Source organism: Grammomys surdaster, unplaced genomic scaffold, assembly GCF_004785775.1.
Source record: "Grammomys surdaster isolate TR1022 unplaced genomic scaffold, NIH_TR_1.0 217, whole genome shotgun sequence".
Classification (NCBI taxonomy): Eukaryota; Metazoa; Chordata; class Mammalia; order Rodentia; family Muridae; genus Grammomys; species Grammomys surdaster.
This window is the reverse complement of record NW_021604662.1, coordinates 220,501-247,737: the sequence shown is the minus strand read 5'-3', so window position 1 is coordinate 247,737 and position 27,237 is coordinate 220,501. Positions and strand designations below refer to the sequence as shown.

The window sequence follows — 27,237 nt, the reverse complement described above, 5'->3', positions numbered from 1 at the left end:
AACATTTTCTCTTTAGCCTGTAGAGTCAACGAGGGAGAATTCTAGTGATGGGAAGAAAATGACACTCTGAGAGAAATGTGAACTGACTAGTGAGGTTTGTTGGAAAACATGATGATCTGTGTTTATGCTTTAGAGAAGTGGTAATTACGTTGGGCTCTTGAGATAGCTCCTTGTACATTAAACAGAAATGCATCACTAACTGTTTAGATATTTCTGTGTAAACTAAACAGAAAACTTATACTGGAACCCAGGGTCTTAAGTGCTAATTGCTTGGTAAAAGGCACACTTTAGTCACTTCTTCATTTCACACTTCATTATTCCAAAGTGACTGAGCACTTCTTTAGAACTAGAAGCTTCATTTCCTACCTAGTGTAATATACAAATAGTTGCCCAGAGAGAAACCTCGCCTTCAGTTTGAAAGCAGAAAATGACATTATAGAAAAGACAGTTTATTGTAACAAAGGATGAGACTGTGGCTTGACATAGGTTTCAAAGCTAGTAATGACTTATCCATTTTTTTTAAACTGTGATTTTAGAAAATGTTGCAAGTATTGCTACTGTTGAAGATCGATTGATTTGAAGATTTTTTTTTTCCATCAGAGACTTGTTGGAAGAAAAGTCCTTTTGGGCTGTTGTTTGCAATTTAATAAGAATGGCAACCCACAAAACTATGCCTTCTTATTTCCCCAGATTTAGAAAGGAATTACAAAGGCAAATTATGTTTGTTTTGTTAAATGATATACAGAACATATGTCCAGATCAATAAAGTCCAGTGCATACACGATAGGATCTACAAGACTGATTATAGAGATGGAAAAATAATTTATCAGACAAATACATACACATTAGGGGGTGTAAAGAAAGGGTGGTTTATTGAGATATATTGCAAAGGGTATACTGGGCAAGCTCCTGGACAGAGAAAATCTAGTGTTCAGATGGAGAAGTTCTTTTTGTAGCATTCAAAAGAAAGTGGCTAGATCTTATTGGATGATCCATCTGTGTGTCATATCTAGAAAACTAGTGGACATTTCCTTAATTTGCTAAAAAATAAATTATGTTTTTGATTTTTGAACCTAGCCCTTAACAGCCGAGCTATCTCTCCAGCTCAGCTGTTCTTTCTCCTTAAGGTTGGTTACCCATATTAAGACATCATGAGTTACTAGGAGCCAGACTCTGGATGCTTTGCTCTAAGACAGAGTGTAACTAGGGCTGACTATGGTTAAAACTGACAAGATAACAGTCCTGCTTGTAGACAACGACTTTTTTCTGAGCTCCACCTGCTGTAATGTTAGAATGGCTCAGCAGTGGTCTTTATCCAACAACAGCATCCAGCCAGTCTATGCATCTTATAGGCATGAGGTTTTAAACCACCAGAGTTCCCTAACTGTTTACATCTTGGAAACCAAAAATATCTCAGTAACTTTTCAAAAATTCAACTATGATATATAATTGTATGCACAGACGGACTTCCCTGTTTCTTCCTGGCCACACACCCTGACTCAGGTCCTAGTTCAATCCTTCCACAGGGCTCCTTGTGCCAAACTTTAGTTTTCTCTGCAATCATATTTTCTCCCTTTCCTCTGCAGATAAAGGTATAGCAATGGCAGGAATGCTTTAACCATAAATGAGGACCAGGAAGGGATCGAGAACAGTGAAGAAAGCTGCTAGAGCTTCTAGAACCATTAGAATCACTGCTACACAAACCTACTGTGATCTTACATGTATTCACAGCAATATAAGAGAAAGGAAGCTATAATGTTAAGGCAGAAGCAGCTGTTAAAGGTCCAGATTTATCACATGTATGTATGTATGTATGTATGCATGTACGTATTCATGTATATAAGTATGTATGTATCTTAAGCAGTTACTCTCTGTGTTTCCATCTCACACAATCTTAGGTTGATTAAAAGCTACTAAGATTTAGATATACAATAATTCCTATGTAGAAAGGGTATCCCATCATCTTCACATTGGAGCTCTGCCAAAGCACAACAATAAAAAGCAGCTTTGAAAATGTCATAGATCTCTCTGACATACAATTGCAAAGAATCTGTGTTGAACTGCTAACCATTCAAAACGAATTAATGAATAAGTCACTCAATTACTTGCTTGTTTTAGAGATAGGGCCTCACGTAGATAGGGCCTACATTAGCCTCAAACTTGCTCAAGGCTGGCCTTGAACTCCAGATTTTCCTGTATCCACTTTCTGAGTGCTGGAATTACATGTGGGCATGACTGTATGGCTATACACCACTCTCATGTGGTTGGCAGAGTGCATAAATGGATAGACAGTTAATATGTGTACTTAAAATAAGTTTAAAAGTGAAAATAGCCAGGCATGGTGACAAAACACTATAATCCCAGCTGAAGGATAATTCAGCTGAAGGCTGAAGGATGGCTATAAGAAGAGGTTAAGGCCAGATTGGTACATTCCACAAACCAACCAGCAAATGGAGACAGAGGCACAAAACTATTTTCATATGTGGCAGGTGGTAAAGCAGGACCATTGAGAGAACCAGCACAGTCAAAATGGCATCACACCATGAACATGAAAGGAACCTCAGAGGAGCCTGAAGTTGACAAGCAGGAGACTCAGAAATGACTGAGTTCACTGGTTTCTAGAGAGAAAAGGATGTGGGGTGACAGTGCACTCTCCAGGGAAAAGGCACAGGAGTATATGAGTGGGAACCAATAGATATGCTGTTATGAACATATCAAAGATTGTCTTAGAAGGCCTGTGTGGAGACACCAGCTAGAATTCACATCCCTGGCAAAATAGGCTTCTGTGGAGTAAATACAGGACACAGGCAATGTAGGGGGGGAAGGCCTCAGATAGTATAAGATTACTAAAAGATAAAAACACTTAGGACTTTCCTTTTAATATATCCAGACTACAGGTTATACCAATGATGACTACAGTACAATTCATAGATTATTGGTCTACCAAACTTTACATTAGGATAATTTACTTTGTACATTTAAATTAGAGAAGTCATGTGGCAATTCAAGTAGAAGGAAGACTAAAACCCCCAAATCAAGTTGGGCACAACCCCAGGAAAGATAACCAGGAGCTTGCCAAGGAGCAAGCAAATGATGACAGTTACTTCATGACGGTATACTAAAATCTTATGGATGTGAACAGAGAACAACCCAGCTAAGAATGGCTAGAAGCTGTGCCATAACAAGCAGCAGCCATTTTTGCAGCTAAGCAAAGCAAATATAGGACCAACTCTTCTCCTAATTTATGGATGCTCTCCCAGGCAGAAAAGTGCTAGGTCTTGACCTTTCAAAATTCTAATCTATTAAGAATAATTTTCTACATACAGAGGGAAAATTATGTGTGTGAGGGTAGTATTAAAATTTTTAAAGCTTCATTGCTTCATTTTCTCAGTGAAAATAAACTACTTCTACATCCCATATATAAAAAAATCCTCAGATACCAAAGCTGTGTTCTGAAGATGAAGGAACACCATTCTCCTGTAAATTCAGCAACAGAACTGGGGAATGTCAGGACATGAAGGCCTGACTGATCCAATAGAGGGGAGGAGGAAGAAGAGGGATAAAAGAGAGAGAGAGGGGAGAAAAGGAAGGAGGAAGGGAGGAAGACAGAAGGAAGGAAAGAGAGAGAGAAAGACAGAGATTGAGTGAGTGATTCAAGAAAAGTTTTCAGCCAGATGTGTTGATGGACCTGTGATTGGCGTTAAGATAAACTGAGTAAATCTTGAAGCCTTTTTGACTACTCAATGAGTTTTTCAATGCTAATACTATAGGTATGCTCAGGAGAGAAACAAATATTTTAAAATATTATGCTCGGAGAGCTATATTAAAATGTACTACTTTTAATTACTGACCTCTATTTCCCTATGCTTATTTTTTTTAAATAAAAAAGTCATTTCTTAACTCAATGATTGAAAGACAAGAGTAATAAAAATCACAAAACCCTTCTAAAAGGGCTGCCTTGCCTCAGTTCCCACACACACACATTCAGTGTCTTCTTTTCCTTCCAGGAACCCTCTTCCTCTTGTCATTTACACAAAGTCTGTTAGGTCTTAATGCTGTCTGTGATGCTAGAAACCTCCAGAGTTGCTAACTCAATGCTACCTTTCCAAGGGAATACATAGGTTTTCATCATATATTTGTTAAATAATAAAGTCTTTAAGAGTCCCACACAACTCATTAATTATAGTTCTGAATCATGTAATAAGCATAAGGAAGATATTTTTGAATAATGAGGGCTTTCCTTCTTTTCTTTAACTGCATAATTTTAGCAGCCGCCTCCTCCACCTACTTCTAAGACCACGCCTACATTTGTATTTCCTTAGAAGGGAAGAAATATTTACCTATTAGACAGTGTGCTGCTTTCCACATGGTAAGGTTTCCTCTTTGTTGACCTTGAAGGAGACCTGTCCAAAAGTCTCTGGGTTTGAAATGTAGGATGATTCAAGCACTGCTCTGTCAAGTATCTGTCAGCTGGGTCCAACTTCAGTAAATTCTTGAGAAATAAAAGTTTTGGAAGGGAAAGAACAAAGTTGAATTTAAACTCTACTAAAAAACTTACCTTTACTTCCTAGAAAAGAAATACTTGGTCACTGCAAAATACCTAGCAACAATAGCTCACAGAAAAAAAAATAAACATCAAAATCACCATTGGGGGTGGCTTGATGGAGGGGACTGGGGATGGGAACAGGGAGGAATCAGGTTGGGAGAGGATGGAGGAGAGAGTAATGGGAGAGACAACTGGATTTGGGAGATATCTCTGGAACCTAAGGAAATGGAAACTTTTAGGGACTTAGAAGGTTGACTCTTAGCAGTGGACTATTTCCTGTAACCAGGCAAGACTTCCAATGGAGGGACTGGGATACCAACCCAGACACAAAACCTTAGACCCACAATCTGTACTCCCTTCTGTATCATTTATCCTGTGTAGTCATAAATGATAGAGCAGAATTTGAGGGAAGAGCCAAACAATGATTGGTCCAGCTTGAGAAGGAGAGGATAGAGGAAACATCAGTAAGGGATATAAAGTAAATAAGAAAACGCCCACAATCTCACAATTATAGTCTTCTTGGTAACAGTGTCAGGGCTTGGCTCTGTTTGTGAATACCATATGTCGTCTTTCTTCTATAATACCTGGCTCATGATATATACATGTTTTTATATCCCATTCTTTTCACTTTATGAAAACACTTTTGCAATTTAACTTAAGTATTTAGAATCCTTTTTATAAAGGGGTTAGGGATTTAGCTCAGTGGTAGAGTGCTTGCCTAGCAAGAACAAGGCCCTGGGTTCAGTCCTCAGCTCCAGAAAAAAAAAAAAGAAAAAACCTTTTAATAAGCATGTATTTGCATTCTTCATCTTCATACCATCTTCAAAATACCCAGTTATTCTATCTAGAGACAGCACAGTCACCAGTTCCCCATGCATTCTTTATGAGGCATATCCTTCATATACTTTCATCTGATTCTTCTCATATTACCCCAACAGTAGTAAGCACATAACTGCATGTACTTAGTTTCCCTTCCACTTAGCATATAATGCTGAGATCATTCCATATAAGTACAGAGCTTTAAGTTTGTGTGGATACTTTATATGCTGTTTTCAGAAATTCCCAAATGACAAATATTCATTGTTTCCTTTTTCTGAACAGTGTGGAAACACACCATCTTATAATACTTTTGGAAAAGGAAGGGGACTGAAGGCAAGGCCTTATGCATATTAAGCAAGTGCATTATAACTACCCTGCATCTCCAGAGTTTACCGCAAGGCTTTAAATGATTGCAAAGAGTTGATTACGATTTACTTAGCAAGTATCCTACTACTAGACATTTTCCTGACAGCCACTTTTCACCATTATGATTAATGCTATGACAAAAACACTTGAAGTCTAATGGATTCTTAAGTGTGGTACTGGTAGGTATGTAGAGCATCGAAGAGTCTTTTTATCCATGCTGTTAAATTATCTCTTAGGAAGGTTATCTCAAATTATACTCGTGTCAAGAAGCACATGAGTCTATCAATTTCTAGGTACCCTCATCGACCACAGGCATTCTTATTCTTAGTAGTTGCAAATCAGATATTTAAAGGATGTATCTCACATCTGTATGTATGTATGTATGTATGTATGTATGTATGTATCATAAATATGTATGTATGTGTACGTACGTATGTATGTGCACCATACGTGTAGTTGCCCTCCAAGGCTGGAATAGGACATGAATCCCCTGGAACTGGAATTACATGTAGTTGTGAACCTCCAGTATGGTTGCTGGGAACCAGACATGGGTCCACTGCGAGAGCAGTAAGTGCCTTTAATCACTGAGTTACTGCTCCAGCCCCTCTTACAAATGTTCATCTCTTATCTTTGATTGTTAGCAATGCTGAACACTTTTTTTTCTTTTTAATTTTTTCTCAAATCAAAATTAATTCACACAGGGGTATAAACACAGAAAGGCAGGATGTGGGGAAGGGAATGACACTAGAGTGTGGGTGTTCAGTGGGAATACAGATATCTTCAGAACCGGGTATCGGCTGGGTGAAGGTTCAGGGGACAGGTCACTATGACTCTGCCTATGACTCGCTTGTCCTTATCTACGTTGGTATTGTCTGCCAAGGCTACCTATTTACAAGGTCTAGGACTACTCCAGGCTTATAAATTTCCACAAAAGCTGCCTGTTGACATTAGCTTATAGCCATCTGTTTCAATGTTTTTCCACTGAGACCCAAGACTTGGTGTTAGTATACATGTATGACAGGCCTATTGCTGATTTTAGGCCTATGGCTGATTTTAGGCCTACAGTGTGTAAGCAGGGCTGCCCCTGACATCTCCTCCCTTCTCTAAGTATAGAAGGGCTGTGGCAATTCTAAACTTGGGAAGGCAGGGATAGAGGCCTGACCTCCAGTATTTGAAGGGGACCTTGTAATGGCTCCAGTCCCCCTGTCATTGTCCATTGAGGCATGAGGGCCATACCCGTCCCGATGTCTTTTTCCTGGAGAGGGGATACTTTTGACATCAACCCCTATGCAGTCAGGCTTGTCCCTCAGGAAACCCAGAGAGATATTTTTATCTTTTATTTATATTCCCTTGCAGTGCTTAGCCCTGCAGCCTAAGCAAGAATTCAGATCATCAGTCAGAGGGGGTTCTGGGTGGCCCCTCTCTGCTTGCTCTAGGGGCAGAAGTCCCCTCTTTTAGGTTGGGTGGAGATGGGTTTTGGAAACACCCTGTATAAAGTAACAGCCTCATCTTGAGTCTCGTGGTCCTCCATAGCTAACTTATGATAATGTATCTGAGTAGGTTTTGCTACCAAATTATTTATCTGTTGTTTCACAGAGTTAGTCCACCTATTTGAGAGCCAGGGACCAGCAGAAATAAGCAAAAAGAACCCAAATAATGGTCCCAAGATGGGAGGAAATAGGGTTGACAAGCTTGGAGAGGCTGAAAACCAATTCTTGTACCAGCATTCATCTGTCTCTTTCTCTCTCTGATTTTTCTTAGGCTTCACTACCTATTTCATGCTCTCTTTAACCCTCCTTGTCTTGTCTATGTAAAGGCAACCTTCTTCTTTGAGGGTTGTACAATGCTGAACACTTTTACATGTTTCCTGGTTACTTATGTATTCTCTGCAATCCTTTTCATGTTTTCGCATCTATCCTTACTTGTTTCTAAGTGCTCTTCTCTTTGTTCATTAAAGCACTCACCCTATTTTTTATGTTGAATGTATTAGCATTTTCACAACTGAACTATTTTCACCTAAAATTGTTTATCTTTAGTAACTGGACAGGGTATTTGATTTTGACTTATAAGTTGATCAAATATGTAAAAAAAATCAATAACCAACATACCCCAACATGACATAAAGGTCTGCAATTCACTTTTCTAGGTGTTTGGTTTTTTCTCTCAGAAAAAGGAAGAAGGGTAGAATTCCACTATTCACAAATTCATTTCTAGTTCAGTTTGGTCTTATCCATAATTAATATCATTAGTAAAGTAGTAAGAGCAAATTTGTTTCCAATAAGCCAGACTTCAATTTCAATCTAGCACCACAGAACATTTCAATTCTGGCCCTACCATATACTGACATATTCATTTTTATCCAAAGACTCTAATTATTGAAATTCAACCACTAATTACATGTGGATTCATATCCATATTAATTCAGACACAATTGCAAACTTATCTCAATTCTTTTTTCTCCTTATTATAGAACAAAAACTGTGACAACTTTAGTTAGTAGTTCCAACAGCTACCATTAAAATGGGTTAAAAATATAAGATGTGCCGGGCGGTGGTGGCGCACGCCTTTAATTCCAGCACTTGGGAGGCAGAGGCAGGCGGATTTCTGAGTTTGAGAGTTCGAGGCTAGCCTGGTCTACAGAGTGAGTTCCAGGACAGCCAGGGCTACACAGAGAAACCCTGTGTCGAAAAAACCAAACCAAAAAAAAAAAATATAAGATGCTCAATAAAAAGGAAATTCGAACCCCAAGAAATTTTTTAAAAAAAAATTCAAGGCACCCATGACCTTTCAGGAGGGGTTGTTTTAACTTATTTGATACCATGCAGAAGTCACTGCAATAAAATCATTTATATGTTATGAATACAAATGGTCGTTTTCAAATTACTATAAAGGACGAAGTCCTTTTGAACAAAGTATGAAATTTATCTAGCTAACAGTTTTTAAAGTGTAGCATGAAGGGTATGATTTTTTAAAAACAAAAGTAAAGCAAATAGAACTATTGTAGCTACTTTTTAAATTATTAAGGGCACAGGCATATATTAATCCTAGTGGTTGTTTTCTCTCTACTGAAATGGTAGCTATAAAGTGGTACAAGATGAGATGAATGCTTTATATTAAATGTGGACACAATTATCAACATACATTTAGGGAGCAGCAAAGAGACTAAAAGGACAATGGAGGTTTTTCATTTTAAAAATTCATCTTCAAAATCAGATAAAAGAATGGTTATATATACATATATATCCATATATATCCATATATGTATAATTCAACAATAATCAGGTAATATTAATCAGTGACAGAAATAAAAATTATGGTTTCTGAAGGACACAAAGTGGGCTAGGATAGTAAGACCTAGGAAGAATCCAAAGGAGGCTTCTAAGTTATTAACTATGTTTCTATGTCTCAATCTAGGTAAGGTAACAAAAAATGCTTATATTATAAAAACTGAGAGATTTAGACATAATTTGAATACTTTTGACTATATTCATGTGTGTGTGTGTATGTGTGTGTGTGTGTGTGTGTGTGCACGTGCACACATGGGTGTTTTGCATGAATATATGTCTGCACATTGTATGTGTACAAGGGCCTACAGTGGTCAGAAGAGAACATCCAATTCTCCAGAACTGGAGTTAAAGATGCTTGTGAGCTGCCATGTGGATGCTGGAAATTGAACCTAGGTCCTCTAGAAGAGCAGCCAGTGAGTACACTGGGCCATCTCTCTAGGCCCCCAAGTTTGCATATCAATGAAAATATTTGCTTACTTTTAAAGAACAGCAGCAATAAACATATAAAATAATAGGAATTATAATGTTTGTTTTCCAAGCCTTTTCTCCCTCCAAAACCTCCATCTAGCCCTCTCCACTCCCCTTCAATGTCATGGCCCCTTTTTCTCATTCACCATCATTGCGTTTTTAACTAAAGAAAAAAAAAACACAAAAAATAGGAAACATAAAGTTGTGTTTAATTCTATTTTCTACTCTGTTCTATTTATATTTATATCTATATCTATTTATATTTTTAAAAATTACTAAATGAGTAAGGCCCAGATTAAGTATTGACTACATGAAAGAAGGCACTAGCAAAACCCAACTGATTTACCTAATAATTTCTGTCTAATTAAACCAAAAGAGTGTTGAGGGTTCATTAAAAAAATAGTTCTCAATCTGTGTTAATAACATCAGTGCTTCATTAAGATTTTCATACAACATATTACTTGATATTTAATTAAATCAGGGAAATGTCGAGGCAGAAGTGCTTTCCTGTGAGATTTCTGAAATCTCACAGTATCTTTCCCTAATGTCAGAGACCCTCCTCCATACCTATTTACCCTGTTCCGTGGGACACAGGTGAACATATCCTAAAACACAGCAAAGGTTTAAGAATGCAGCTCAGTAAACTTGCCACTGTGCTAAGTCTATCTTTTAAACTTTCTACACACTGTATAGCCTATATGCAGAAGACAGCTGAATGAATGGGCATAAAGCAAAACTAATCCATAAGCAAGCATTGATCTTCTATTCTGAAACAATCAATGCATGCCTGCACATTTATTTCCTGAAATGAAAACTGAAAAGATATAAAATAAAATAGTCTTCACTCAAGGGACCAGTGTCTGCCAAGGTAGAGAATCTTTGTTTACTTGCTTATTTTTTAGACGGTCTTTGTACCTCAAGCTACCCTCAAAGTTAGAGCAGTTCTCCTGTTTCAGCCTCTCAAATACTGACATTATAAGCATGTGTCACCATGCCCAGCAAAAAAAAAATCTTTAATAAAAATTTTTTGAGGCTAGAAAGATAACTCAGCAGTTAAAGCAGAAAACCAGAGAACCTGGGTTCAATTCCCAGCACACACATGATAGCTTACAACAGCCAGTAACTCTGGTTTCAGGAGACTTGATGCCTTCTTTTGGCTTCCATGGGCGGCATTGTATGACATGGTGTACAGGCAGACACGCAGACACGCAGACAAAAGCACTCATATATAAAAAAATTAAATATTTTACAAAAAGAATTGAAGGGATGCTTTTAGTAGTCTGGAGTAGGATATCTTTTGACAGAAAGGCTAGCATGAGGATGAACACTCAGGCCATGATGTCAGAGATGATACTGATGCATCTAAAGAAAAGTCAGAAACAGCAACCTGCCTTGTGAAGAAGAGGCATAGTCAGATGACAAAAAAACAAAAAACAAAAAAACAAAACAACACAAGATTCACTGATTCAAACTCTATAGATGCTATAGAGTCAATGTTGTATAGAAATAATTATACAAGCTTTTGTCTTATAACATTCACTTTACGATTTGTTTTAAAACCTATGCCTGAGTAGTTCTTGAGTGCCAACAGATATTCATTATTCTGCGCATTTTAGGAAAGTAATTTAGGGATTACATGCTCCTCTCTAGATGGTCAGAGACAACACCAGATTCCTGTTGCAATTATAAACAAATTACATGGCTTTTAACATGACATACTACCCATTAATCATCTACTAAGACAACATTTAATTCATAAAAGCATGCTAAGAAGTATGCAGAGGAGCATCCATAAACCAAAGGACCTTTTTTTTTTTTTTAACAAGTATACTTTTCTTACCTTCATTAGGTCAAGTAAAACACTATTTAAAATTCCAAGGTATCTTCTCTCTAATGACTGAGGATGATTAACAGCTGGAAACTGTAAGGACAACAGAACATGAATGTTAGCGTTTAAGGAAGGATATGTGTACATATGCTTGTGAGGGTTACACAAGGCAACATCTGGACAGAAACCATTGCCCTAGTGTCAATCCAAGTCAAATTACTATTTATATATTACTTTTGGTGTCTATATATTTTTGGTTATGAATTAATAAGACTATGTATTAAATACTGGGAAATGATACCTAAAGCTAGATAGAGAACAATGAAGTATGTAAAATGAATAAAAGTCTGAGCCTAGATAATCTTGAATCTTGTCTGCTTACACAACTTGCTTCTGAAATAATTTATAGACAAATACTGCCAGACTGAAGAACTAACAGAAGGGTCATGATATGATATTATATAAAAATGTCTTAGCTTTTCTATAAGAATGTATAACTTACTCCTGAAATAAAAGAGGAAAAAGGGCAGCAAGAGCCCAGAACCTCAAAGACTCTATTTGAAATAGTGAATTTAGGCATTTGTTCTATTATTGCTTTTAATATATTCTACTAATGATCTGCTTTTAAAATCTTAAAGTTGTAACCTAGGGCAAACATAGGCACTCAGACCAACAAATTCATTTTTAAATAAAGAAAGAGGGGTTGAAGCTGATTTTGATGTTGCATCCTTCTGCTAACCCATATTTGACAGCATCTTGAGTACAACTGAAGCATTGAGTAAGATACTTGCAGGACACATTCACTTACACACGTTCTAAATGTTGAGTGCTAGTTGCTTGTAATACATATTTCTTTTATGCTAACACAGAAACATTTCAAAGTATGGAAATTCTTAAATATGCTAAATTAAAAGTACTGGAGGACTAATTATGTAGTAACACTAAACCAGATACTAATAAATACTTGTGCTACCACCCCAACATTATATTCTGTAGGGCAAGAGACAAATTTGAGGAATTTGTTGTCTTGTTGAAAAGGAATTAATGAACTGTGCTTCTGCAAATGAGAAGCTAAAGTCTGGAAAGGTGGCACTCAAGAGGATAAGGCAGGAAGGGTTTGGGGATGAGGACATAGCCAGACTCTGTGGTTATAGAAGAACCTGTAGGTATCTTGAATTCAACTATGAAAGAAAACCAGAGATGTAATGCTGTATTTTAAGGCATTTTAAGTATTATTATCCTTACATTATAGAGATAAGGAAAATGATCAGAAAGTTCAAATAACTGGTTCAAAGAAAGCTACATAATCAAGGAGCAGAAGCACTATTTTGCATCTAAGTCTGTGATCCAAACACACACTCTTTCCAAAACAAAGTACTTCCCCCAAGGGAGCTGCAGAAGTGCTTTCTGATGTTACTGAAGCATTAACTATCAGCGTAAAGGGAGTGACACCTGTCATGCCATGATAAAAGATCCTCCACCAATCAATTTTAATTAAGACTTTGTTTCTAACGTATATATCAGTGTCTCAACCTGTGGATCACAACCCCCTTGGGGATTGGATAACCCTTTTATAGAGGTCATATATCAGATATCCTTATCAGATATTAACATTACGATTCATCACAGTAACAAAATTTCAGTTATGAAGTAGCAACAACAATAATTTTATGGTTCGGGGTCACCATAACACAAGGAACTGTATTAAAAGGCCACAGCTTTAGGAAGGCTGAGAACCACTGTTTTATATTATCATATTACATAGACTTTTCTTTCTTCAGGAACAACATTTTATTGAAGAGAAAGTTAATCCTGAAAGTTAAAAGCTCTTAGAAAGATCATAATAAACAAAATCAATCAGGACAGGGAGTTTGCTGTGAGTTTGTGTCTCTTAGGAATGTCAGAAGCTACACGCATAAACTCTCACCAACACAACTGACCATCCAAACATAAGGTGAACAAGGAGGGCACCAATAGACATGCTAATTTGGACCTGAAAAGCTCATATCACCTCAACTCTGCACAAGGAACTATAAGCAACTAAGGAACGCTGAGAGCAGGAGAAATAGTTTTTCCCAGGCAAGCACACATCAATCAGTTATCTAATACCTAATAGCCAGTCCTGAAAACATACATACATACATACAACTAACAATATATAGACTGAGCAGGTTATACATTGAATATTTATTAGCTGGGCAGTGGTCTCGAACACCTCCAATCTCAGAGCTTGGGAGGCAGAGGCAGGCAGATCTCTGGGTTCAAGGACAACCTGGTCTACAGACTGAGTTTCAGGACTACACAGAGAAAACCTGCTTGAAAAGCAGAGAGAGGGAGAGGAGGGGAGGGGAGGAAGGGAAGGGAGAGCACAGAAGGACACCTACATGGGAGGGTTTGGAGGGAAAAAAGGGGAGGAATAAATAATGTAATTACATTATAATTTAAAAACATATGAAAAAAATTAAAAAATGACCAGGCAAACTCTTAACTTAAAAAAAAAAAGTACATGCTCTTGAATGAAATGCTATTCTATTGTGAGATATTTCAGCAAAGAGCCAAAGCTGAGGCACATAATTTTAAACTATATCCTAGGTTTTTTTACTTCCTTAATCGTTTGGCTAATATAACATGACGTGAGTATGTCTTTACTGAACACTAGCTCTATACTATGCCCTGGTCTGGGCATTTTGTTTCTTTTCAGTGCTAGGGACAGACTTGGGCTGTACACATGCTAGGCAAGCATTCTCCTTTGCAGACATCCTCTGGCCTTTTGGGTAGTTCACACAGATCAGTTCATCTTCATCATTGATCACCATTTCACACGTGGAGAAATTAGAGACCCCAAAGAATGAAACAGCTTCCAAAAGTTATTGAAATAGTAAATATGGGGACTGTGATGGCCTACTTCCACTATGAAACATTGATAATTATTTTTCCAAATAATGAATATTAGCACAATAGCATATTGTGAGTTTTTCAGTTTGTATACGAGCAAGTGCAAATATACATCATGCAGAATTAGTTACTTGTTTTCTCATGGTTTGCAGTAAATGCAGTTCATGGGCAATATGTGCTGAGCTGTCTGTTACAAACATTCTCAAAATATATCATAATGGAAGACTATTCCTTCAAAAGACATTGTTAAGCCTCTAAAGAGACCACATTAATTTGGTTAAGACACTATGAACACTTCAGACTAAAACATAAACATAGGGAAGTCTATAAAAATCAAACTGTTCTGGGAGTAACAATTTCCCTGAAGGATATTTATACACAGAGCTGTCTCATGTTGTCTAGCGTTTTATAGATATCAGTGATCGGTGAAGATGTTTGTGAACAAACAGGACCACAGACAAGAAAAAAAACTATTTTTTGGGGGGGTCCTCTACATTTGAATGTGGCCTCTAATTCAAGTACAATTTATTCTTTAAAGAACTATCTTAAAATTCAAATCCTCCCTAAAGCTGTTCTACTGAAACACCAGATATGATTTCTAACTTTCAGGAATGGGTGATATGCTCTTGGTCTAAATCACAATGAAATATGCTCAAACTGTATTTCAAAAATGAAATACAGTGTAGTACACTATGCTTTCCTAAAAATTGATAGTTGTCCAATTACTTCAGTATGAAATTATTTTTGTGTTTTCTTCTAGTAGCTTTTTTGTTTCATTTTCCTCGATGAAATTCTCACATCTATGTGTCATAAGCATGGCCAATAATATCTGCACTTCAAATGTTGGAACAATAGAGTCAGGAGGTCAAGGCAGCCTAGGGTATATAGAGTTCCCAGCTCACTCTAGCAACTTAGTAAAACCCTATCTCCAAAAATAAAAACCAAAAATCTAGCATCTATGAAGAACTAAAAAAACACTAAGAACCCAAACTCCAGATCATTCAATCAACAAATGGATAAATGAATTGAGTACATTTCTCAAAAGAAGATATACAAAAAGCTAGTAAATATTTGAAAAAAAAGTTAAACAACCTTTAGCCATGAGGGAATTGCCAATTAAAACTGCCTTGAAATTCTATCTTAACCCCAGTCAAAATTAAGGAAACATCAGTAAATGCTAGTGAGAATGCGGGGAAAGAAAAATCCATATTCACTGCTAATAGGAATGTAAACTCATGCAGCTCCTATAGATATTAGTATGATGTTCTTCAAAAAAGGCAGAACAGAACTATCATCTGATCTACTACCAGCTATATCACTTTTGGGTATCTGCCCAAAAGGAATTGACAATGACAAACTTACTCAATGACAATTGACTTACTCAAGGTCTGGACAGAGGGGAAGATGAGACGAGCCAATGTAGTGGGCAAAGAAAGAATATATCACATGCTTTATCTCAGATGCAGTATCTAGATGTGTGTGTGTGTGTGTGTGTGTGTGTGTGTGTGTGTGTGTGTAAGAGAGAGCAAGACAGAGAGACAGAATAACACACAGACACACACACAGACACACACACACACACAGACACACACACACAGACACAGACACACACACACACACACACACACACACATACACGGGGGAGGGAAGGAACATTTTTATTTTTAGGGGGATGTCAAAGGGGCCAGCAAGAGAGGGGAGAAGGATGTGGGAGGGCTGTGAATAAAAGCAAGATAAAATGATATACATATATGAATGTAATGAAAATTATTTTATATGCTAACTAAAAGCATAGAAAACAAAGTGGGTGTATAAAGAAAAGACAAGGTCTTAATTTCTCAGTTGGTTTCTAAGCCATTGAGTAGGTCTAGAAATGTCAAAATTTGCTCACCATTCAGATTCAGCAGCATAGACCTAACCAGGCCTGTAATAACTAACTAGCAGACCAAGTTTAATGGCATTACGATCCTGCAGTCAACTATTTATTCAACACTACACAACCGAGCAGATACCATTCTAAGTGTGCTAAGAAGAGAGTAGAAGACACATATCAGGCCAAACAAATGGTGGCCTGAGAACACAGAACAGAGATCAGGACAAGTGATGCTGAGGCCTGAAGGTCTTTAATGCTACCCTAAATAGTTTAAACTTTATCAGAAATCAGAATGTTTTAAGTAAAAGGGAGACAGATTTAAATGTGTGGTTTGAGAGAAAGTTCAAGAGATCAGCTTGAAGCTAACTCACAGCTCAAGTAAGGCTGATGGGGTGAAAGAGGCATTAGAGGTGGCGAGAAAGGCAATGCAGTTGAACTTGACGGTTAAGAGTCAACTGTCTAACTTGACAGACATCTAGAATTTCCTGGGAAAGGGGCTTCTGAGCATATCTGTGCAGGTTATCTTGATTATCTTAACTGATGTGGAAAGATCCACCTTCTATTCCTAGGCTCTAAAACACGGAGAAAGGCAATTAAGCAATACTTTGTCTCTCTCTGCTTCTTGACTGAAGATGCAACATGACCAATTATTCCCTACCATGATAGACTGCAATCAAAACTATGAGCCAAAACAAACCCTCTCTTCCTTATATTTCCTTTCTTGGGGTATTTCATCAAAGTAATGGGAAAATCAACCAAGACAATATATATTAGCTTTTATGTTTAATGTTGTAGATGCATTGTCTGTCCTTGTCAATTTCTGTCCTTTGGAAACTTATGAGCTAGAAGAGGAAACTCTGACATTGATAAAGAACAATTTAACAAATATATCAAATAATTCAGTGTTAAGTGGGACAAGAAGGGTATTATAGGGGAAAGAAGGAGATGTATGGAAAATCATCAAAGAGAGGAGATTCTCTTTGGGTTGATACAAGGAGAGGCCATGCAAGGTAAGAATGCTCCCAGGAGAGGAAACCATCCGTCCTAAGTTCAGAAAGTACGAAAACCTTGGGATGCCTATAGAAATCAAATAACAAGTAATCTGGAGGGAGGCAAATGGAGACAATTACGAGACAAGGTCAGGTAACAAAAGGGTCCCAACCATGCAGGGACTCACAGGCTACGGCAAGAAGCATGGAACAATTCTCAGTGAAACAAAAATTCAGCAATTATCACTACCTTTATTTTACTTATGAATATGTTTGGCTTTCTGTTAGACCAAGAGCAAGTTCTATTTGTTGCCACATTTTCAGCATCTAGGATGAGAAATGTTCCATAACTGTAAAATTAACTTGTTGAATTACATGCTATTTATAACCCAATCAATGGTTGTTGTATGGCTAATAGAAGAAAAGATAAAAGGAGAAAAACAAGTCTGAAGCAACTTAGGCACATTTGGAAGAGGATGTGAGAGAAAGGAGAGGGAGGAATGAAAAACTATGTGCACCTCAGTCCGTTCATTTCTTCCAAGTGGGCTGAGCTAAGCAGGAGCTGGGACTGTGTTGCACATGCGCATGTGAGCAGTAGTGCTCTCAAACAGAAGCTAACTAAGATCCAGAAAGTCAAAGATAAAAACCAAAGGGCTTTGCAAATGGCAAGGTAACACTGTGAATTTGTCATACTGTTAGTCGATGGTTGCTAAGGGAAGAAAAGTCATTTTCCTTTGGGGACATAGATGCTGGTAGGTCACTCATACATACATGGGGAGCATTAACTGGACCCAGGGTTATTAATAACAAGGATAAAAATAATCGAGGACAGGAAGTTTAGAGGAAGGTGAGGTGGGGGAACCCTAGAGAGATCAGGAGAGAGGTAATGGTGGTTGGAAGTGATTGAAATGTATTGTATGAATATACAACATTTTCAAGGAAAAAATAGATTTTAAAAAGATAAGAACATAGTTTGAGAATCATATATTTGCATTGGAAAAGAAAATAAAAGATGGGATAATGAAATTATTTAATAGCTTCTACAATGACTACAAATTGACACGTTGGCTCAAAACTTAAAAAGCTGCTTTTGTGGGTAGATGGAAATAAGGAGGACTCTATACATCATTCATCATTGCGGTGAGGTGCCTCTGGCAGCTATACACTCTTTATTTGGACAACGTTTATGATTTCAAAAATGCTTTTCATTATATTCTCAGCAAACAAGTATTACACAAAGGTAACAAGGCTTCTGACTTCTACAAAGATTTAATGGTTCACTGTCAATGCACAAGAAGTATCTGTGGAGCAGCCTCTCCGAATCTGCAGAATACAAGAATTCATGGCTGCCTTCAAGTCACCACAAACCAAGTCACCTAAGTAAACAGTGGCTACTCACACATTTCTATACTTTGGAGATGCTTAATAGTTTGAATAAAGAGTGTAAGATAAAGGTTTGGAATATAGTAATATACATGATAAAGTGATTTAAAAAAATAAACTTTACATCTTAGAAAAAAAGACATTAGCAGCTCTTACTTGAGAATTGTGACTATTTTTGTGAATTTCACAAATACTATATAAAAGTCAGAAATAAAATAATATAGTGAGGATTAAAAACACTGTGATGGGAAGGGAGGAGTGTGCAATGCATAGCTTAGGATTCTATGGTGCAATGAACAGCAAGTTAAATAGTGCCAGATTGATTCCATTTTGGATTTTAGCAAAGCCTCTTACCCGGAGCCCATGGAAACGAGGATTACTATAGAAGAGCTTCATCTGCTCAGATGGAAGTGGTCCTAGCACCTTCTGAATAGTAAAGAGTTGGTCAATTTCACTTTCTCCAGGAAATAAGGGCTGTCCATCACTAAGCTCTCCAAGAATACAGCCCACTGACCACATGTCCACTGACTTTCCATAGGGGGCTCTGCAAAGCAAAAGAAGAGATGGTCTTAGCAACTGAAGACACAAAATGCTTTAACAATCCCCAACTTATTTTGGACCAATTCATGACTTAAAACATGCATGTACTTAAGGAAAAAGTAAGACTGCAAATAAAGAATTAGAGTTATCCAAGCAAACATTCAGAACCCAAGTCCATAACCCACACTCATAAAGAAATCAATGTATATCTTAAACACGAATGGCTTTAATAAACCCTAATGTAGTGTACATATTGGATAAGAGCACCTCACTTAAGGAATGGAATGTTCCCAGGAAGTGTATTTTCAAATAATTATCCTTCTAGCTTGCTAAGTGTCAAAATGTATACCCATTTTTGAGCTTTAGTCTGGTAGAATGTGCCATTGCTTTGTGTACTTTAAACAAATACTGAATGTTATTTAACTTCTGATGCTTAGTATCACAATTTCCAACAGCTGAATTAATTATAACTATACATTATGTGAGGCATTCTGATACCTATTTCTCTCATATAGTGTTTTAATGTACTTAGGACTTTGTAGTTCTGGAACCTGAGTCAGTAGAGAGCTTTAGAGAGTCCGATACAAAGAGTCTGTTACAAATGGAAGCCATAAATGAAAAATCTAAGGCTCCCCCAAAGAGCCTTATAGCTCAGTACCTAAAGTCTAGAATAGAATTATTTATGACAGTTTATTAAACAAAAACTATATATACAGTTTCAAAAATAAATAATCCAAGCTATAAAAATGGAAAGCTGAAATAAAATATATGAAAAATAATCTCAAATGAAGTTCTAGAATGCCATTATGATAATAAAAATTTAAACTAAGCACTGTTAGCATACAGAATATATTTAGGTTAATGAGTTACTGCAACAATAACTCAGTATTTCATTCATCTCATTTCCTTCCCACAAAAAAAAAAATCTAAAACCACTTGGAAAGCCCATTTAGACATTTTCGGTAGCTTTCTGGGCAATGAAGCATACTGATTTTAAAAATATTTGAGATAAAAGAAAACTTGTCTTATGGTACTGGATTGGGAAACCTATAGAAAAACTTCACACATTCATGACAAGCTATTTTAATCCTATCATCTAATTTGAATATTTTATGCAGCTGAAACTATTTTTAGATATCAAAGACAAAATCCTTGGAATGTATAAACATGTAGACTCTTAATATAAAACCAAATATCAATCAATTTCAGTAAAATTTTTACACACATATATGGTACTTAAACTAGACCATGACAATCAGGTTAAGTTGGCTGTGCTGAGCTCTATTTTTGGCAACTGTCATACATATCTAAACATAACCTCAGTTTTCCAATGGGTACAATTAGAGAATAAATGTTCTCTAAAGATTCATAATATTTTCACAATACACTCCATGGAACTATTTTATAGGAAAAACATGTTTTACCCAGGGGGTGGGAGGTGGCATACAACTTTAATTCCAGCACTTGAGAGGCAGAAACATACAATCTCTGTGAGCTAGGGGCCAGCCTAAGTGAGTTCTGGGACAGCTAGAGCTGTTATGCAGTGAAACCCTGTCTCAAAAACAAACAAAACCAAAGCAAAAATATATTTTAAAGACTCCTTCTACCATACTTGGACTCTTGGTTGAAGTTCTAAGAATGATTTACTTCCTACTCATTTCTTCATTGGCAAATAGTATCCAGTAAATTCAAATGCCAAATCCCTCAAAAAATATAACAGCACAACAAATCTACAAAGATACTCAGGAGAAATGCATATAGAAAGAAAACCAACCCTAAGACCAAGATCAGAAATTAGAACAAGAAGCTGGGGAGATGGTTCAGTGAGTAAAGTATTTGCTATGTAAGCATGAGAACCTGAGTTTGAATCCCCAGGACCCACATAAAAATCTGGGTCTTAAGTATATCATATCATCAGCAAATAGAGATAGTTTGACTTCTTCTTTACAATTTATATCCCTCTGACCTCCTTTTGTTGTCTAATTGCTCTGGATAAGACTTCAAGTATTGTATTGAATAGGTAGGGAGAGAGTGGGCAGCCTTGTCTAGTACCTGATTTCAGTGAGATTGCTTCAAGTTTCTCTCCATTTAGTTTGATGTTAGCTACTGGTTGAGGCAGATGCTCACAGCCAACCACTGGACTGAGCACGGGGTCCGCAATGGAGGAGATAGGGGAAGGACTGAAGGAGCTGAAGGGGTTTGCAACCGCATAGGAAGAACAACAATATCAACCAAACAGACCCTCAGAGCTTCCAGAGACTAAACCACCAACCAAAGAATACATATGGAGGGACCTATGGCTCCAGCTGTATATGTAGCAGAGGGTAGCCTGATCTGGCATCAATGGGAGAAGAGGCCCTTGGTCCTGTAAAGGTTCGATGCCCCAGTGTAGGGGAATGCCAGGGCGGTGAGGCAAGAGTGGGTGGTTGAGTGGGAGAACACCTTCATAAAGCAGACAGAAGGGGGATGGGAAAACTGGGAAAGGGGATAACATTTGAAATGTAAATAAAGAAGATATCCAATAAAAAAAAAAAATCTGGGTCTTGCAGTGGATACTTGTAATGCCAGCACTGGGAAGCAGAGACAAAAGGATCCTGGAGGGCTTGCTGGCCAGCCAGTCTAGCCAACCAAATGAGCTTCAGGTTTGGCAAAAGACCCTATCTCAAAAATAGAAGGAGGACAACAGAGGAAGAAACCCAGTGTCAATATCTGATCTCTTCATATGCACTCATGGTGGTATGTGGGTGCACATGCATATACGTGCGTGTGCATGCGTGCGTGCGCGCGCACACACATACATACACACACAAATGAGTGCAGAAATCTAAAACTTGATCCATTTAAATGATGGTGACTAATCATAATTTATTTTGCAGGATAAAGCAAATTTTTGATTTAAGAGAATAATAGAGATTTTTAAAACATCAATAATTTGCATTGACTCCTGATTATCAATAAATCAAGAACTGCATCAGATGGTGGCTGGCAAACATTAGAAAATGAATACTTAACATCCAATAAACTTTCAATGGGTAATACATGTAGTCACTAGTGCTATTCAGAAGAACTACAGAAATTTACATTGCTATTACATAAAGGGTATCATATTCTCCCAGACATATGCATGTTACATAAGTGAAATGTAGAAAAACATACAATTTGTGTAGTTGTCATTATCAACACGACTACTTTTATTTGTTCATTTGAGTATGTTTTATTTCTTTGTTATTGGGTTCCAAGGAAGGAACTATGACTGTGAAAGATGGGAAAAATACTAGGATATGTAGAAATGAGAGAAGCCTAGAATAAGTAGAAGATTATTAATGAGAGTATGTGATGAGATGCAGGCTTTAGGCTCCTTCTTTGGCTGCAAAGCTAAGATGCATTAAAACATTATCAGATTTTCTCGTATTAACAGATAAGTGGCAGGGCACTGGAAGTGGAGAGGCAAACAAGGGGGATGAGTGTGGAGATGTTGCTGGAAAGAAAAATCAGCAATGTAGGTTTAATAGGAATAGCCATTTATCATCCAACAAGATTTACACTGTTCAGAAGAAAGCTGATAATTGGTTCAGTATTTACCCTATGTCTAGCAAACTGGCTGAATAGAAACTTAAGTATGTATTTAATGTATCAACAGATAATCCAGAATGTCAAACTATCCCCTTGTAATTCATCTTTAATACTTTTCTTTATTAAGAGAGAGAATTTTTTTCTCCATACTTTGAATTATGGTTTGGTCATAGGACATGCTTTGGTCAATAAGGCAAACGCCATAGGAATAGGACTTTGGAAAGCACCTTTACTTTAGGGCTAAACTTCCTGATATACAGAATTCTCCTATCAGTTTTGGAAACTTGGACTAGTTTACTGAAAGGTAAGTCCTGATGGACATCCGGATTCATGACAGTCTGCCAGGAGCTAAGAGAATGGCTCCGTTGGTAAAATGCATGACTTACAAAAAATAAGGACCTGAATTAATTCAGTCCCTAGAATCCACATAAAAATGTCAGGCATGGTGGCACACACTTGTAACTCCAGCAATGGAGATGCAGAGAGAGCAGACTCCCTGGGGTTCACTGTCCAGGGCATCTAGTCTAACTGATGGATTGCAGGCCAGAGAGAGACCCTGTCTCACAAAAGTGACTGGATGCCCAAGGAATGATGATCTGGCTTCTATACGCACACACACACACACAACTCCCCTCCCCGACTAAAAAGCCACACACATGCAGACAAAAACAAAAGAAGTCTATCAGACACCAGCTGAAGTTCTCTCCATCAATTAACTCCCAGTCAATCTGCTGGCCCACTAGTTAACATCAGAATGACTCCAAGAGAGGCCACTCTACTGAGCTCAACTTATAGTTACTCAGAACTGTGATAAATGAAATGAAGCTTGTTTCATAGCATCAAATTCTTAGGTGTCTTTTTCCTTTTATAGTGAATATGCAACTAATATATATAAGTAACCAGAGTTCTGATTTTCTGTAAGTGATCCCAATGGAAATTATATTAAAAAAAACCAATAAATGTATATAGGTCAATCTATTTCAGAAAGGTAACTCACCCGAGTAGCAGTTCTGGGGATCGGTACCACCTTGTAGCCACATACTCTGTATAATTAGCATTATTACCCTCTGAGAGATTCCGAGCAAAACCTGAAAGAATAGCAAGTTCTTGTTATCCCAATATTTCACCTCTAGTCAACAATACCAACCAATCAGAGCTCCCAGGGTCTAAATCACCAGCCTGGGAGCACACAGGGAGGGACACATGAGAGGATGGCTTTGTCAGGCTTAGGTGGGAGAGAAGGTCCTTGGTCCTGTGAAGGCTGGATGCCCCAGTGTGGGGGAATTTGAGGGCTGGGAGGTGGGTGGGGGCACATCCTCATAGAAGCAGGAGGAGGAGGGATGAGATAGGGAGTTTCTGGGTGGGGGGGAAGGAGGAAAGGGGATAACATCTAAAATGTAAATAAAACAGCCAATAAAAATTAATTTCAAAGAAAAAAAAAACAAAGAAGGGCAAGAAAACTAACTGCACCTTCAGTAACATGACGTCATGGAGATTGGAAAACAAATACCAAAAGAACATAATGACTAATATTGAAAGGACTGTTTATTAAGAACATCTTTATTTGAAATAGTTAATAGTGTTCATATGTTAAAGCACAGGATGAATTTGCTACGAACTCAGTCTTTATCCTAAAGATACCCATGTTTTCAAATTCCCCCTGTGTTTTTGGAAGGTTTCAGACCATATTTTCAAATTGGCTCATTTTAGGAGTAAAGTTAAGTGCCCACTCTGACCACAAGGCAGTCATACCTGCATTAGTTTTGCTAAGTAAGACCTACATTGTATTTGTATATTTACTGTTGCTGAGCAGTTCCAGTCATCATGTAAATAATTAACAGTTGGCACTGACAGAAACAAGTGGGCTGAAAATTATTCTTAGCCCTTAATGTTGTAGAAGCAACTTAGGGGCATCTTAATTATCTTACAGACAGTGGCATTATTTTTGTCTCTCACTCTTTCCAAAGGTTTAAGACTACAAAATGAAGCAGTAAGATAAATTAATTACCCATCTAACTCATCAACTGTCATAGAGGTTCACCATCAGGGTTATACAGAACTAAAACATTAAAACTAGAGAAAAAATTAGGTTCGTGTGAGAAGAGAAATTAGCGTTTCTTGTATTTTTTGGTTGTGAGCCTACTCTTTAATGGCTGAGCCATCTCTCCAGCCCATATTTTTGTTTCTTAAAGTGAAACAATTAAAAAAAAAAGAAAAAGAAACAACAGTAAAAGACAAAGGCCCTAACTTCAGCTAATCAAGTCTTCTTACTGAAGCATTTGTTGAATAACGATGTGTGCTTCTGAATAGGGCTCTTCAAGCCAGACAAAGGAGTTGCCTCTCTGCCAGGGAAGGCAATTAATTAGGAAGTCCTTGATAGCACCCACAGGACACAGAAAGCCACATGTAGCACTGCCAGGAGGAACTTCCTGACCAAAGAAATAGTTCTGGAGAAACAGTACTCTTCCTCTTAATATTAATCATTCTGCAGGCATTTGTTTTATATTTATATCTGCTTTATAATCTTCAGCTACCTTAGATCTTAACATAGAATAATGGAGGCATAGCAAATAGAGTCCTAGGGACAGAGTCTACTGACACTTTGGGACATAATCATAATTACAGACAGGAATTCACAAATAGAAAAGATTCCTGGAAACCAGTGGGGGCCAAAAAACAGAAGTCAGATCCACTGGAAATGGAGTTACAGGCTGTTCTGAGCTGCCTTGTGGGTACTAGGAACTAAACCGAGGTCTTTTTCAAGAGTAACAAGTACTCCAGTTTCCAATAATATTCAAAAGAGTTGTCATATTTACAATATAGATTAGTTAAAAGGTTAATTTTAGAAGCTGATGGCTAGGAATACATTCAGTTGGTAGTCTCTGCCTAGGATGCAGGTATCTCTGTAAGTTCTACCTCTAACGTTATATAAATAGAGTGTGGTGGCACATGATATAACCTCAATACTCAAGAAGTGGAGGCAGGGGGAACAGCAGTTTAAGGATATCCTTAGCTACATAGTGAGTTAGAGGCAAGTCTGGGATACATGAGATCCTATTTTAAAATAAAATAATTTAAATAATTAAATCAACTGCTGAGTACTAAGGATAACTCAAACTTTGATTATAGTTGTCTAGTTGTCTGTTTCATTTCATAAATGCTCATTTCTGATATTTTATTGAGCCATGACCTAAACACTATTACCTCAAGATTTTAGAACTTTTCTAAATTATTTAAAATATTTAACAGCATTTAAAATACATGAGAGACAATATAGATTTTTTACTAGGAGTATAATTTTTAGAAGCTTTTCTATATATTCAAGAAAGAAGAATATTATATACCAATTACCAATTTCATTTATTAAACATTTAACAGGAACAAATGGAAGAATAGAAGTACTTTAAAAATTGCTTTGACCTTATAGATATAACCATTGTAGGCATGCCATACATAACTGCAATATATGCAGGCATATATCTAGTGGTTATAACTAAATATTTAAAATATTTTATCCTACTTAACCCAGGAATCTATATTGATGGCTCAAAGAAAACTCCAGTTCTGAGGTAATTTGGTACATTACTCTTATATGACAAACAAGTATTTGCTTCAAACTACTTTCCATTAGACGAATATCTGAATAATTTGTTAAAATTGTAGCCAATACACCATACAATAAAGAGGAAGTAAAGCTATTCCAGTCATCACCTGACAGCATACGACCCAAATGAATGCTCTTCTGCTAATTTAAATCAAAACATAAGATTACTTTTAATATACCTTTAAAAGATACTCGTGTGTTATATTAAATTAATACTCTCAATTTCTTTTTAACTCACCAAAGTCACATAGTTTCAGGACATCATTGTGGCTGATTAAGAGATTTTCAGGCTTTATATCTAGAATACCAAGATTAAAAAACAGTAAGTAAAAATGTTCTGTGTTCCCGTGATTGACACTTGTAGCACTGCAATGGCTTCTGGGTAAAGTCATCTGAGTAGGCCTGCCTAGAAAACTATGCAGTGTACAGAAGAGCAAGACATGCTATGCTGCTACATAAAACTTTCAATTAATTTCTTGTTAAGAGACATGCAAACCACAATTACCAAGAAGAGCCCTAAAACCCAAAACCTCACTCTCTCCCTTTCCCTGCTAGGCTTAGAACCTACAACATATGCTAGGACACTATGTAAGGAATTTTTAAATGATTAAATTTAGATCAACATATTTCAAGGAATTACTTTTGTTCCATAAAACATTGATGATGCAAAATTTTGGAGATTAAACTTCAAAGTTTTATATTCACATGCTATCTTTAAAAATATACACACCAACAGCTAAACAGCATATTATAAATATTATATTTTTTAACAAAAAAATAAAAGTTGCCCTGTATAATTCCTATATTCACATACCTATTTAGCTTTTCCATGTGGTTCACAACTAAAACAACATTTAATGCTGAAGTTATGCTAATGAGTCAAGTTAAGATCTCCATTATTTTTCTCCAATAGATCATATAAAGATGTGATAGGAATTGAGGAGCAGAAATTTGCAAAACATGAAGTTGAGCTATTCCATTGAGAGACCTCTTTCAATTTTATTTGTTGAGATAGTGTCTCATGTATTTGAGACTGCCTCCCACTCCTATGCAGTCAAAGATGACC

At 37.0% G+C, this 27,237-nt stretch overlaps 1 protein-coding gene across 1 annotated transcript in view; it reads right to left on the bottom strand.

The window, feature by feature from the left end:
* Cdkl5 (cyclin dependent kinase like 5) overlaps positions 1 to 27,237 on the bottom strand; it is a 223,177-nt gene that overhangs the window by 64,941 nt on the left and 130,999 nt on the right. Inside the window, exons 7-11 of the mRNA XM_028772684.1 lie at positions 26,410 to 26,469; positions 23,565 to 23,655; positions 18,809 to 18,998; positions 11,327 to 11,407; positions 4,341 to 4,492 (exon numbers count right to left, since the gene is read on the bottom strand). Coding sequence (XP_028628517.1) covers positions 4,341 to 4,492; positions 11,327 to 11,407; positions 18,809 to 18,998; positions 23,565 to 23,655; positions 26,410 to 26,469 — 574 coding nt within the window. The remainder of the gene's footprint in view (positions 1 to 4,340; positions 4,493 to 11,326; positions 11,408 to 18,808; positions 18,999 to 23,564; positions 23,656 to 26,409; positions 26,470 to 27,237) is intronic.